Genomic DNA, 12480 nt, shown 5'->3' on the forward strand with positions numbered 1-12480 from the left:
AACATATTTTGCATTGTTTCTTGTACCTATGCTGAAGACAATACCCACACACCGAATGTTCGATGCACAAATTGAGATTCTTCAAGTAATAAGACGTTTCCAGAACACGTGTCTACCAAATGACACACGTGATAGTTTTAGTGATGGCGTTCGCTATTTTAGCTTCTCCACCCGCGCGAGTGTTTACTGAAACATCCATACCTGACAATCAACCTACCGCTGGAAATAGCTCGTACACCGTCCTTACTTCTCCTTATGATTGCGACAGTGTAAACTCATACTTGACTAATTTTTCTGTGCCTTCAGATAAGTCAGAAGCTATGTACGATGTCACTACACGCAACAGTGCTTATACGTGCAATCATTTTCTGCCTTTTCAATCAGTTGTTTTGAATATATTTTATACAAAATGTAACGGTTACCGCCATTAACTGGTTTTCTCGAATAATAAATAATATCAAACTAAATAAAAAATGTGCAATTTCATGCAACCTACCTTAATGTAAGATCGAGCCTCTCTTCTGGTGGAATCGCCAGTCGCATATTTGTGTTTTGGCAGGTGGTGGCAGGTCCCAGAACTGTAACTAGCTCGTCAAATGACGTTACACTCATGCGGAAATAAATGAAGTATTTCTCTGGGTAACATCTTAGCTCTTGAAATATTAAGGTGAATTTCCTTTATTTAGTATTACAGACATAAGCGAGTGAATTCAATACTACCATTTCCGTTGTTTTGTTCTTTGTCGAATGATAAGAGCACAAACCACTGCAGTCTCTAAACAATCCATCTCGGAGCACTGGTCGCCTGCACTTCAAAAACCCTTGATAATCGGTCCGCTGTCAGCAGACAGTTGCTCATCGTGTGCGAGCTCTCAAAAACCGAAGCAACAGGAAAGCAACAAAGACGAAATGGTTGCGTGACAGTAAATCTCCCGCGTGTCCTCCTTCACTGTCGACCTCAGCCATGTCTTCGTACGCCGCAATGTTGAAAAACTTCTTTTTACTGTAGCAATAGATGCAGGTAGACAAGCAAATATTTTGTACAGCGTGTCCAAAGTTGGACAAACAGACAACACTTGCATAACAGAATCACGATCTTTTTAAGGACGTTTATGCTCGTTTCCTTGTATTGAAGAATCTCTTCCATTAGTCTCTTTTTAATCACAAAGAGTGATTCTTCTTCAAAGAACGGAAGTTCAGTTAAGCACTCATTCAAACTATGTGCCAGATCATTACCGTCATGTTTGAGTAGTTGTGAGGGCAAAAGTATGTTGAATTTTAAATGATAAATATTTTCTCTAGCAAAACTTTCTTTCATGTCAGTTGTAACATGTTCCAGTGTTGGAATGAAAAAAGTTCTTTTCCAATATGTCATAGCATCATCATTATGATCGCTGTTTTTCCTATGTCTTTGCATATAAAGCGAGTATGATGAACCTTTTGCATTTCTTACTTTTATGTTTTCGTTTTCTTTAAAGGCAAAGAGAAAAGGTGAAGCGGTAACCCAGCGTAGAGCCTTTGCCTACCGTCATGTATTTTTGATTTTCGAATGTTAGAAAATATAAGATGTTTTCCTTTCCTCAGTAGGAGGACGGACTTGCTCTCTGTTAGTGAATGAGAGTACACGCACGTTATCTTACCGCGTAGTTGTAGACCGCCGTTTTGGGCGATGTGAATGAGTGAAGAGTATGTATTTTCAATGTGCATCGAACAGAAGAATATATTATTATTTTACCAACTGAAAGATTGTATGAGTTATTATTTCAAGTAGTACTGTAATAAGAAGAAGTGAAGCCCACTTGTGTACTTCGGAAAATTCATGAAGATCCGATTGACGCAACATGGACACGGTCAAGATTTTGTAGGTAGATACGGCGATCGGACGCAGAATTATTAATTGGCAAGCATAAACCTACAATAAGAGGAGGGCTATTTCGCTTATGATGTAACTAATATGAAAGGATTCTTTACCCTTTTACAGACGTAGCCCAGCTCATTGTGCTTGACCGAGTCCCGAAAAAATAATCTCATTAATTCAATATATCTAAAAAGCCACGCACTTTGTATTCCTTATAGTTATTAATATTTTTGTTGTATTATACGAGGAACAATCATCCCCACGTCTAACTCTTTATAACTCTATTCGCCTCTTCAACAAAGACCGAGCGATGTGTCGCAGTGGTTAGCACACTGGACTCGCCTTCGGGAGGACGACGGTTCAATCCCGCGTCTGGCCATCCTGATTTAGGCTTTTCGTGATTTCCCAAAATCTCTCCAGGCAAATGCCAGTATGGTTCCTATGAAAGGGCACGGCCGACTTCCTTCCCTAGTCCGATGAGACCGATGACGTCGCTGTCTGGTGTCCTCCCCCCCCCCCCCCCTCCCTCAAACCAACCCAGCCTCTTCAACAATACGAGCAAAGTCGCTATCAGCATTAGCTCTCATGCCATCGTACACCTTGAGAGTCGAATCTAATTTTGCTTTTGCCGTCGCGACGTCCGAGCTATGGCCTTGTAAGATTTTGCTGACTGGATATGTTATGCTCATAATGTCACTCAGTGTAAACAGAGTGATAATAAACTCGCAATTAGAGAAAGCTCGAAGGAGAATATTGGCTTTGGCTGCCGTTGTTCTATCCCTCCAACACTGTATTTCTCTAAAAACTTTGCAAACTGTTCCGAGATCAGGTACGAATTGAATAACAGGATCATATCGCTCAACCCATCTCGTTTGATAATGTGACTGCAGCGAGAGTTTAAGTGACTCTTCAAAGTTGCGAACCGCTTGCCAGACGCTGTAAAGAACGGTATTACTTCTTCTTCAGTAGTACCACTTGAGTTTCTCATAGTTGTAACTTGCAAATGCAAGAGACAGCAAGGTTCAGCTGACGACTTCGAAACGGTGCTAGTTGCGCGTTGATAGCTTTCCTTTCTATTGTAGCCACAGCTCCTTTCAGTTCTGACATGTTAACTGAGCACCATCACTGCGCGATCTCCAGTGACAGAGAAAGGCTTTCCATTCTCCTTAGAATCGTAATAACTTAATACTTCTCCAGGAACGCTACGCTTTTCATCTTGACTCTCTTGACGTTCATCGTCAAAGTTTCCACTAAACTCATTGTCTCTATGGATGTCAACGAAACCCATGAATCTTTCTTGTAATTTGCCGTCACCATATCTTGCAGCTAATCTCAGTTGGGCGATGTGCGCTATGTCCGTAGTCTTATGGAAGATTATGCTGTAATAACGAGAATCTTTGATTTCCTTCAGTATTCTCGATAACATCACTGTTTCACAGTATGAAATAAGTTCGTTACACGTTGTTTTATTTATGTAATTGGCGTTTGCTGTAATCGTCTCAAGGCGGTGTTTTAGTTGCAAGTCTCCAGCGTCAATTCTAAATCTTAGAAGAGCTCTAAAGTTTCCCTCGTTACTGACTATACGTTCACGATCATTTTCGTTTTCTAATAGACTCCCATCAACTCCATGCCCCCGCAGAGGAATATTTTGCTTTCCATGAAATATGATTGTTTTTATTGTATGTACGAGACTGTTTTTGTTTTTATGATAGGTACAAGACAGTCTCTGTTTTTTTATTATAGGTAAAAAACGGACTCTGTTTGCCATAATGCTTTCCATTCTCTGTCTTGACAATTGATTTATGATCTCAAGTTCCCGGTTGTCTCTTGTCGCCAAAAATAATTTAAAATCTGTTGGGTCTTCAACGTGGTACATGAGCTGAGAGTGAGTCTTAAGATCACCATATTTATTAGGTAAGTTTGGCAAATTTTTTTAGTGGTTCAGTTAAGTTTCTTGGCGGTATTGGATTTCTTTCCTCCGACCATTTTATTATTCACAAAAATTGAACAGTTAATGCAGTTGTGAGAACGGAGCTGTGTCAACCTCGTGTTTTATATCACTACTAATATTTCCTGACGCTAATATATCCAAATAATTGCCAATATCCGTGTGATTTAAGGATTCAGTCGATGAACTTTGATGTGAAACTTTCGATGAAATGCTGGCCTCTGCCTGTACATCTGGTGGTGTTTCTGCAGCTGGATGGTGACTGGGATCTTAAGATGTTTCTACTTTTCTTTGTCTTATTACATAACGATCCATTTTATATATTGTTATGATGTAGGTAAATTAGGTGTCAATTATTCTCGAATCAACGCTTTATTCGCACTGAAAAATGCAACACTAGTACACTTAGCACTACGACACACATGGTCACATTGTGCGTATTTGTAATATCACTAAGCACAACACAGACTGAAGTCCGGTTGTTCACTTTTTATCACTTCCAAGTTATCGCGACGATTGTAGCTTTCTGACTGACTACCTGGCAGCGACTTTGCTTCCCTAAAATGTTCAAATGTGTGTGAATTCCTAAGGGACCAAACGGCTGAAGTCATTGGTCCCTAGTCTTACACACTACTCAAACTAACTTACGCTAAGAATAACACACACACTCATGCCCGAGGGAGGCGCGAGGGGCTACGCAGTCCGTGACATGGCGCCTCAAACCGAAAGGCCACTCCGCAGGGCTTTGCTTCCGCTATATACTGCATGTGGCTCGGTTGTTTCGAGAACATTCGGTGCGAGAATGTTTGCTTCCAGACTTTTATGGAGTGTGAACAAATACCTCCTGTGAAAGCGACAAGCCAATATGTACCTTACGACGTATGATATAAGGACGAGTTTCCAAGGATGGCGTCATCTAGCAATTTATGTGTTCTTTTTTTCTTTTTATGGTGCCTGTGTCCTGCGGTTGAGCAGGGTCGGTATGGTTAGGATTGAATTTGGCAAGGTTAATGTTAAGGGGTGGCCAGATGTTCCTCCTGCTGCCACCCCATACCCCCTGGGACCGAATTAGTGTATCCCAGCTGTCTGCGTCTAGTGTAATCCATGGAATAGTGCGAAGGTGTTCAGATGTCTGCGAGTCGGGTAACTGAGGCGGAACGTGAGGACCAGCCCAGTATTCACCTAGTGGGATGTGGAAAACCGCCTGAAAACCACATCTAGGCTGGCTAGCACACCGGCCTACGTCGGTAATACGCCGACCATTGTGTCGATAACTGTAAATACCGATCGTCACGTGGAGATGTTACGAACTTTTGTTATCTCTTCAGTGAACAATTATCCAAACGTTCAAGAAGCCTCGTTTCAACAGGATGGAGCGACATCACACACTGCACGGCAATCAACGGCATATGTGCAAGAATTGTTTGGCAACCATGTGACTTCACGATTCGGTAACATTCTCTGGCTCCCTAGATCGCCAGATTTATCCGTTTGCGATGTCTTCTTTTGGGGCTACCTCAGGAGCAAAGTCTACACGACTCGATCAAGGTGAGTTAAAAGAGAGAATTCTGGATGCAATTCACAGTATCCCAGCTGAGATGTTGCGGCGCTCAATGAAGAATCTCAGCAGCAGATTTCACGAATGTATTCCTACAGGAGGTCGCCATCTAAAAGGCGTAAGTTTTTTTAAAAAAAATCATATATGCCATCAGTGTTTCGTAAATGGCAAAGTTGTTACATTTCAATTCTATGAACGCATTTTTTTTCCTTCATCACTTCTAGTATTATTGGATTGTGGAAATGCTCCCGTTTTTCCGTGTCACCCGGCAGAAAACGCAGTCTAGCACAGAGAAAAGGGGTATTCCCCATCAAAAGAAATCCTCCAGTGTCCAAAATCGGTTGTAATTTGAGGAAGAAAGGAAGGAAGGAGATTGACGTCCGGAATGCAGCATTGTATTGAAGTGAATCATGGAATGTGAAAAACCTGAAAAGAAAAGAATAGGAAGTGGTTGGAATGTCGTGCTCGAGAAGGATGCTGAAAATAAAGCGAACTGGTAAGAAATAGCGAAATTCTCCACTGGATTGTTGAGGAATGAATACTTACTAGAAGCAGTGATAAGATTACAGCATGTATTAAGACAGTGAGGAGTCATATCATCATAATGGGGATTGACTTGTTAACGAGTATTTTTTTTCGTGTTCCACAGGAATCATTGCCCTTTGTATGGTCACAACTGAATGAGGTGCTCATTTCTGGAACCACAGTTTCTACTGAAATGACGGCATGTTCTATCAATGCCGACAATAGGTTGCCGTGGATTGTTTGTTTCTTGCTCTTTCCTAAGGATCCACTTGTCTGATTTTAGTCTTCATTATTGTTGTTTGATGTGTTTTGAGGCATCGTAAACGGTTTGATGCTGTGTTGGACTACCAGAGACAGAGGTTTCGCCATTACTAGTGTCAATTTGGGCTTATTCTAAAAAGTGCTTCTGATTGTCTTTGTACCATTTCAGCTTTTGAAGTCAGTCTTGTGTTTGGATTAGATTATTTGTTTTGGTAGATGTGTCAGGCATGTGGGTGATGTGGTCATACCATCAAAATTTGTATGTTGGAATGGTGGCCTCCCTGTTGGTAGTTATGTTTTTCCTCCGGGAGGGTGTTGTTGGTACACCGGTCTCGTCATTTCAGTTTCAGGCCTCCCACCAATAAGTGAGAGTTGGTATGAAGATGGTCTGAGTTTTGCAGTCATTGTTGTCGAGAACCCTCACCTACCAATTCCCAGAATTCATTATAACTTTGTTATGCCCTGCCAGATGTCCTGCCAGAAACACAGTGTGATTTTATATCGAATTGAGACAAAGTCGATATGACATTTAGTGCACCATAAATGCAGCAAGGAACAACTTCCGTGATAGTACAGGAAGCTATAGAGGGCAAGAATTGCAGAGGATGATAGAGATTACAATACATACAATAAATAACTGAGGAGGTTGGTTGTTGGTGCTGTTCTGAGATGAACAGGCTGGAAATTGTGACAAGCTGCACCAAACCCATTAGAAAATTCCAGACAAAATGTGTATTATTCAGTTTGAACTTCAATTTCATTATAATTAATCATTATAAGCGACCCAGGATTAGACTCACATTTCATTGTAATTGATCATCATCACTGATCCAAGATTAGACCTCATATGTTCCATTTCTATGAGCCACTCAATTGCTTTGAACAGTCAGCCTGCATAGCTTTGCCACAGGAATTCCTTTTTTCACATTTGGCAACCTTCTTCCCACTGCTATTGTACATATTGAAGTCAACTTGAGTAATTAGATGAGACATCTTGGGGCACAGACTTTACATATAGTTATTGCCATATGTTGTTCTTTCATAGTAGTGTAAGAGATGACATCTTTTGAGATTCGACAGAAATCTCATTTTAACTGTCAGAACAGTGACCTCTTTAATTTTACAAGTGGTTCATCTTTTAGCACCATATAGTAGGAATGAATCTTATTATTATTATTATTATTATTATTATTATCATTATTGCTTTTCTTTCTCAGACGTTATGTCTGGTTAAAAATGGAAAGTGATGCGGACCTTGATCAAGCGTGATCTCCTTTTAACTGTACAGTATATGTTACATTGCATTTCGGAACTTTCGGGCAATTGAACAAGTATCAATAATTACAGACTTCTGTAGTTGTATATATAAGTTTGGATGTAGCTGTATTGCGTTGATGTGCTGGTGGATATTGTGCGGTATGAATCCTGTAGTTGATAGTATAATCGGTATAATGTTAACTTTATCTTGATGCCACATGTCCTTAACTTCCTCAGCCAGCGGGATGTATTTTTTATTTTTTCTCTTGTTTTCTTCTGTATATTTGTCGTATTGGGTGTGGATATTTCGATTAGTTGTGTTAATTTCTTCCTTTTATTGGTGAGTATGATGTCAGGTTTGTTATGTGGTGTTGTTTTATCTGTTATAATGGTTCTGTTCCAGTATAATTTGTATTCATCATTCTCCAGTACATTTTGTGGTGCATACTTGTATGTCGGAACGTGTTGTTTTATTAGTTTATGTTGTATGGCAAGCTGTTGATGTATTATTTTTGCTACATTGTCATGTCTTCTGGGGTATTCTGTACTTGCTAGTATTGTACACCCGCTTGTGATGTGGTCTACTGTTTCTATTTGTTGTTTGCAAAGTCTGCATTTATCTGTTGTGGTATTGGGATCTTTAATAATATGCTTGCTGTAATATCTGGTGTTTATTGTTTGATCTTGTATTGCAATCATGCATCCTTCCATGTCACTGTATATACTGCCTTTTCTTAGCCATGTGTTGGATGCGTCTTGATCGATGTGTAGCTGTGTTAGATGATACGGGTGCTTGCCATGTAGTGTTTTCTTTTTCCAATTTTGTTTCTTCATATCTGTTGATGTTATGTGATCTAAAGGGTTGTAGAAGTGGTTATGAAATTGCAATGGTGTAGCCGATGTAGTTATATGAGTGATTGCTTTGTGTATTTTGCTAGTTTCTGCTTTTCTATAAAGAATTTTCTTAAATTGTCTACCTGTCCATAATGTAGTATTTTATGTCGATAAATCCCCTTCCTTTATTATTATTATTATTATTACCACTACTACTACTATTACTACTACTATTAAAGATGCTGTTAATCTTTCTTTCAGAAGCTCAATGACGAAGTGGTGTCAATAGGCAGTGACAGTGAAGCAGAAAGGTATTGTACAGTTGTTTCTATCATTTCTTTTTCTTTTCGTGCTTGGGTTGTTTTACAGCATCATATTGTAAGCGGGGTTGCAGACAATAAGACGATACACATATGTATGCAGAGAATTGGCTTATGGTGACCATTGCCTATAATGTTCAAACACTTGATCTGCTGAGTCACGGTCGGTGACATATTCCTCTTCAACAGCAGCATCTTTTCCTGTAAATGATAACTATCTATTGAACAGGGGAATTTGCAAACTTTTAACTTACGTGAACCTCTGGGAAGATGTGGACCTGCATGAAGATTTTGAGGAGAACATGTTAGGTTCTGCAAGTTTTAAGCCTGTCATGTTTTGAAGGTATGTGGATGACACTTTTGTAATGCCACTCCATGGTGAGGAGAGACTCTGTCAATACTTGGACCATCTGAATTCCATTCATGCGAACATAAAATTTGCCATGGGGCAGAAAAAGGACAGATGACCTCCTTTTTGAATGTCTCAGATTATAGTAAACCATTTGGCAGCCTAGAACTGGTGCTTTTAGCATGTCAGCTAATAAGGTCTTTATCTACAGCTGTGTCCCCAATACACTTTTTTAGGGGCCAATCATTTGATAAGGACCATCTACAGGAGGAACTTGAACTCCTCAAAAAGTTTTTGAAGATAATTGTCTTCAACCATGGAAGATCCTCAAGGCTTTTCAATTAAAAGCAAAGGTGAGCTCCAAGACTCAAGACGCTGAAGTGGAAAGGTCCATGTCCATGACTGCCCTTATGTTCATAGAGAATCTCTCTTCTAAAATGAGTCATATCCTATCTAATAATAGTCAACGGCATTTTGCTTCAGGTACCAAATGTAGTGACAGTTGTCAACTCTGTGAAGGATGACTTGGTTCTATGGAAGCCAGGCTTGAACAAGATTCTCTGTTAGTGTGATATCCAATGTACTTTATGTGCAGTTCAAGATCATTACATGAAACATTGATGCTGTACTCACCTGCTACAGCCCGAGAAATGTGCTATGGCAGAGCACAGTGTACAAGCAAACCACGCAATGGACTGTGCGAACGTCCAAATTCAAATGTCTGTTTCATCCTCCTGGGACTCAGTTTTCATGGGAGTTATTGTAATACATTTAAAAATGATTTAATTAATGGTGATGATATATTTAGCTTGAAAAAAATGTGGAATCTGGCACTGGGAAAAGTCAACACTTGTATACAACGGTACTGTCTCCTCTGTAGACCAGAATTGTGAAACAACATCCTTAATTGTGGGATCAGGTCAGCAAGTACCGCTGCTACTCGCCACAATGATTTACTATGTAAGGGTACCCATGTGGTACCAGTAAGTAAGGTGGACAGGAACACTTAACCATCAGTCTTTCTGGATCTCCAAAGATGGCTGAACAATTTACAAGTGGAATATTTTTAGCAGACAAATGTTTTTTACAGCTAAATTCGTTGAAATTTTTAGGGTCTGTGCTGAAATTGTTCATGTAATGAGACCAGAAAATGCATTTGTAAATGTGGATGCACTCTTCAGTCTATACTCATTTGTAAGCGAACTTTAATTTGTAAATAATAAATTTCAGCTATCAGTCGTCCTTTCGAATTTCTATTGGCAGATCTAGATTTCAGCTAGAAACTAGCCTTCTCAATGCACTATCATTTTTGATCAATGCATGTAATGCCCGTTTGTCGGGCTTCATCCACAGTTCATTGAATACTAATGTTGGCGTAAGTGTTGACTCAACCCGCCTTCCATCTTCTTCGCAGCTGTTTCTGTTGGTGACAGTCCCGCAGTGCGCCGATGATGTTGCTTCCGTTTCGATAGAACAACTTTACCAGCAGTGCATGGCGTTTCTTCTCAAAACCTATTGCGTTTCATTCGGAAAACTTCAAGCTTCTTTACCCTTTACACCTACAATCACTTTAAAAATAAATCAACATGCACCACCAATTAACAAACAGCAAACTGATGTCAAAAGAGAAAACATTTCTTATTCTGACTTCTCACAGTTCCATATTTTTACCTGGTGGTAGAAAGTGAAACTATTTTTTTTCAGTATATTCCACGAGTGCTCCAATTAATTAACGTACCTACGATGGTTCAGAGTCTTCCGATGTATACAGCCAGCATTGCAGCACTCGGAACGCCTTCAGTTTAAATATAACCTCCCACTATACATAGAGTATTTCATTTTAGATTGAATCTCTCAATTGCTGTTGCTACTATATCTTTCAATTTGAGCCACATCTCGTCTACATTTGCATAGTCAGTTCGGAAGGAATGGAAATTGTCTTTTAGGAAGGCATCTAGTGACACTTTATCCGCTTTTTTAAATAAAATTATTTTGCGTTTGTTTCTGATGGATTTGGAAGAAACTGTATTGAGCCTAGCTACAACGACCTTGTGATCAATAATCCCTGTATCAGTCATGATGCTCTCTATCAGCTCTGGATTGTTTGTGGCTAAGAGGTCAAGTGTGTTTTCGCAACCATTTACAATTCTCGTGGGTTCGTGGACTAACTGCTCGAAATAGTTTTCGGAGAAAGCATTTAGGACAATCTCGGAAGATGTTTTCTGCCTACCACCAGTTTTGAACAAGTATTTTTGCCAACATACCGAGGGTAGGTTGAAGTCCCCACCAACTATAACCGTATGAGTGGGGTATTTATTTGTTACGAGACCCAAACTTTATCTGAACTGTTCCGCAACTGTATCATCGGAGTCTGGGGGTCGGTAGAAGGAGCCAATTATTAACTTAATTCGGCTGTTAAGTATAACCTCCACCCATACCAATTCGCACGGAGTATCTACTTCGACTTCACTACAAGAGAAACCACTACTGACAGACACAAACACTCCACCACCAATTCTGCCTAATCTATCTTTCCTGAACACCGTCTGAGACTTCGTAAAAATTTCTGCAGAACTTATTTCAGGCTTTAGCCAGCTTTCTGTACCTATAACGATATCAACTTCTGTGCTTTCTATTAGCGCTTGAAGCTCAGGGACTTTTCCAGCGCAACTACAACAATTTACAACTATAATTCCGACTGTTCCTTGATCCAAGCACGTCCTGTATTTGCCATGCACCCTTTGACATTGCAGCCCACCCCGTACTTTCCCGAGGCCTTCTAACCTAAAAAACCACCCAGTCCACGCCACACAGCGTCCGCTACCCGTGTAGCCGCCAGCTGAGTGTAGTGAACTCCTGACCTATTCAGCGGAACCCGAAACCCCACCACCCTATGGCGCAAGTCAAGGAATCTGCAGCCAACACGGTCGCAAAACAGTCTGAGCCTCTGATTCAGACCCTCCACCCGGCTCTGCACCAAAGGTCCGCAGTCGGTTCTGTCGACGATGCTGCAGATGGTGAGCTCTGCCTTCATCTCGTAAGCAAGACCGGCAGCCTTCACCAAATCAGATAGCCGCTGGAATCCAGAGAGAATTTCCTCAGATCCAAAGCGACACACGTCATTAGTGCCGACATGTGCCACCACCTGCAGCTGGCTGCACCCTGTGCTCTTCATGGCATCCGGAAGGACCCTTTCCAGATCAGGAATGACTCCTCCCGGAATGCACACGGAGTGCACACTGGATTTCTTCCCCTCCTTAGCCGCCGTACCCCTAAGGGGCCCCATTACACGCCTAACATTGGAGCTCCCAACTACCAGTAAGCCCACCCTCTGCGATTGCCCGGACCTTGAAGGCTGAGAATGATCCTCTGAAACAGGGCAGGCAGCTGCATCTGGCTCAGCCGGAGACAGTGCCTGAAACCGGTTTGTCAGACGCACTGGGGAGGCTTTCTGATCAGCCTCCGTGGACGCCTTTCGCTGCCTGCCACGCCTTGAAACGACCTCCCAATCAACCACAGGCGAGGGCTCAGCCCCACTGCGGGCAGCAACCGGGGCAATTATTGTACAAA

At 41.1% G+C, this 12480-nt stretch overlaps 1 protein-coding gene across 3 annotated transcripts in view; it reads left to right on the plus strand.

Annotated features, from left to right (window-relative positions):
• LOC126291561 (zinc finger protein 544-like) overlaps nucleotides 1-12480 on the plus strand; it is a 164357-nt gene that overhangs the window by 127551 nt on the left and 24326 nt on the right. For 2 of the 3 annotated variants that reach the window (XM_049985077.1, XM_049985075.1), the window contains one exon: nucleotides 8503-8552. In XM_049985077.1, coding sequence (XP_049841034.1) covers nucleotides 8503-8552 — 50 coding nt within the window. The remainder of the gene's footprint in view (nucleotides 1-8502; nucleotides 8553-12480) is intronic. The other variant, XM_049985076.1, reaches the window with a different exon arrangement.

The sequence above is a fragment of the Schistocerca gregaria genome, chromosome 9 (assembly GCF_023897955.1).
Source record: "Schistocerca gregaria isolate iqSchGreg1 chromosome 9, iqSchGreg1.2, whole genome shotgun sequence".
Taxonomy (NCBI): Eukaryota; Metazoa; Arthropoda; class Insecta; order Orthoptera; family Acrididae; genus Schistocerca; species Schistocerca gregaria.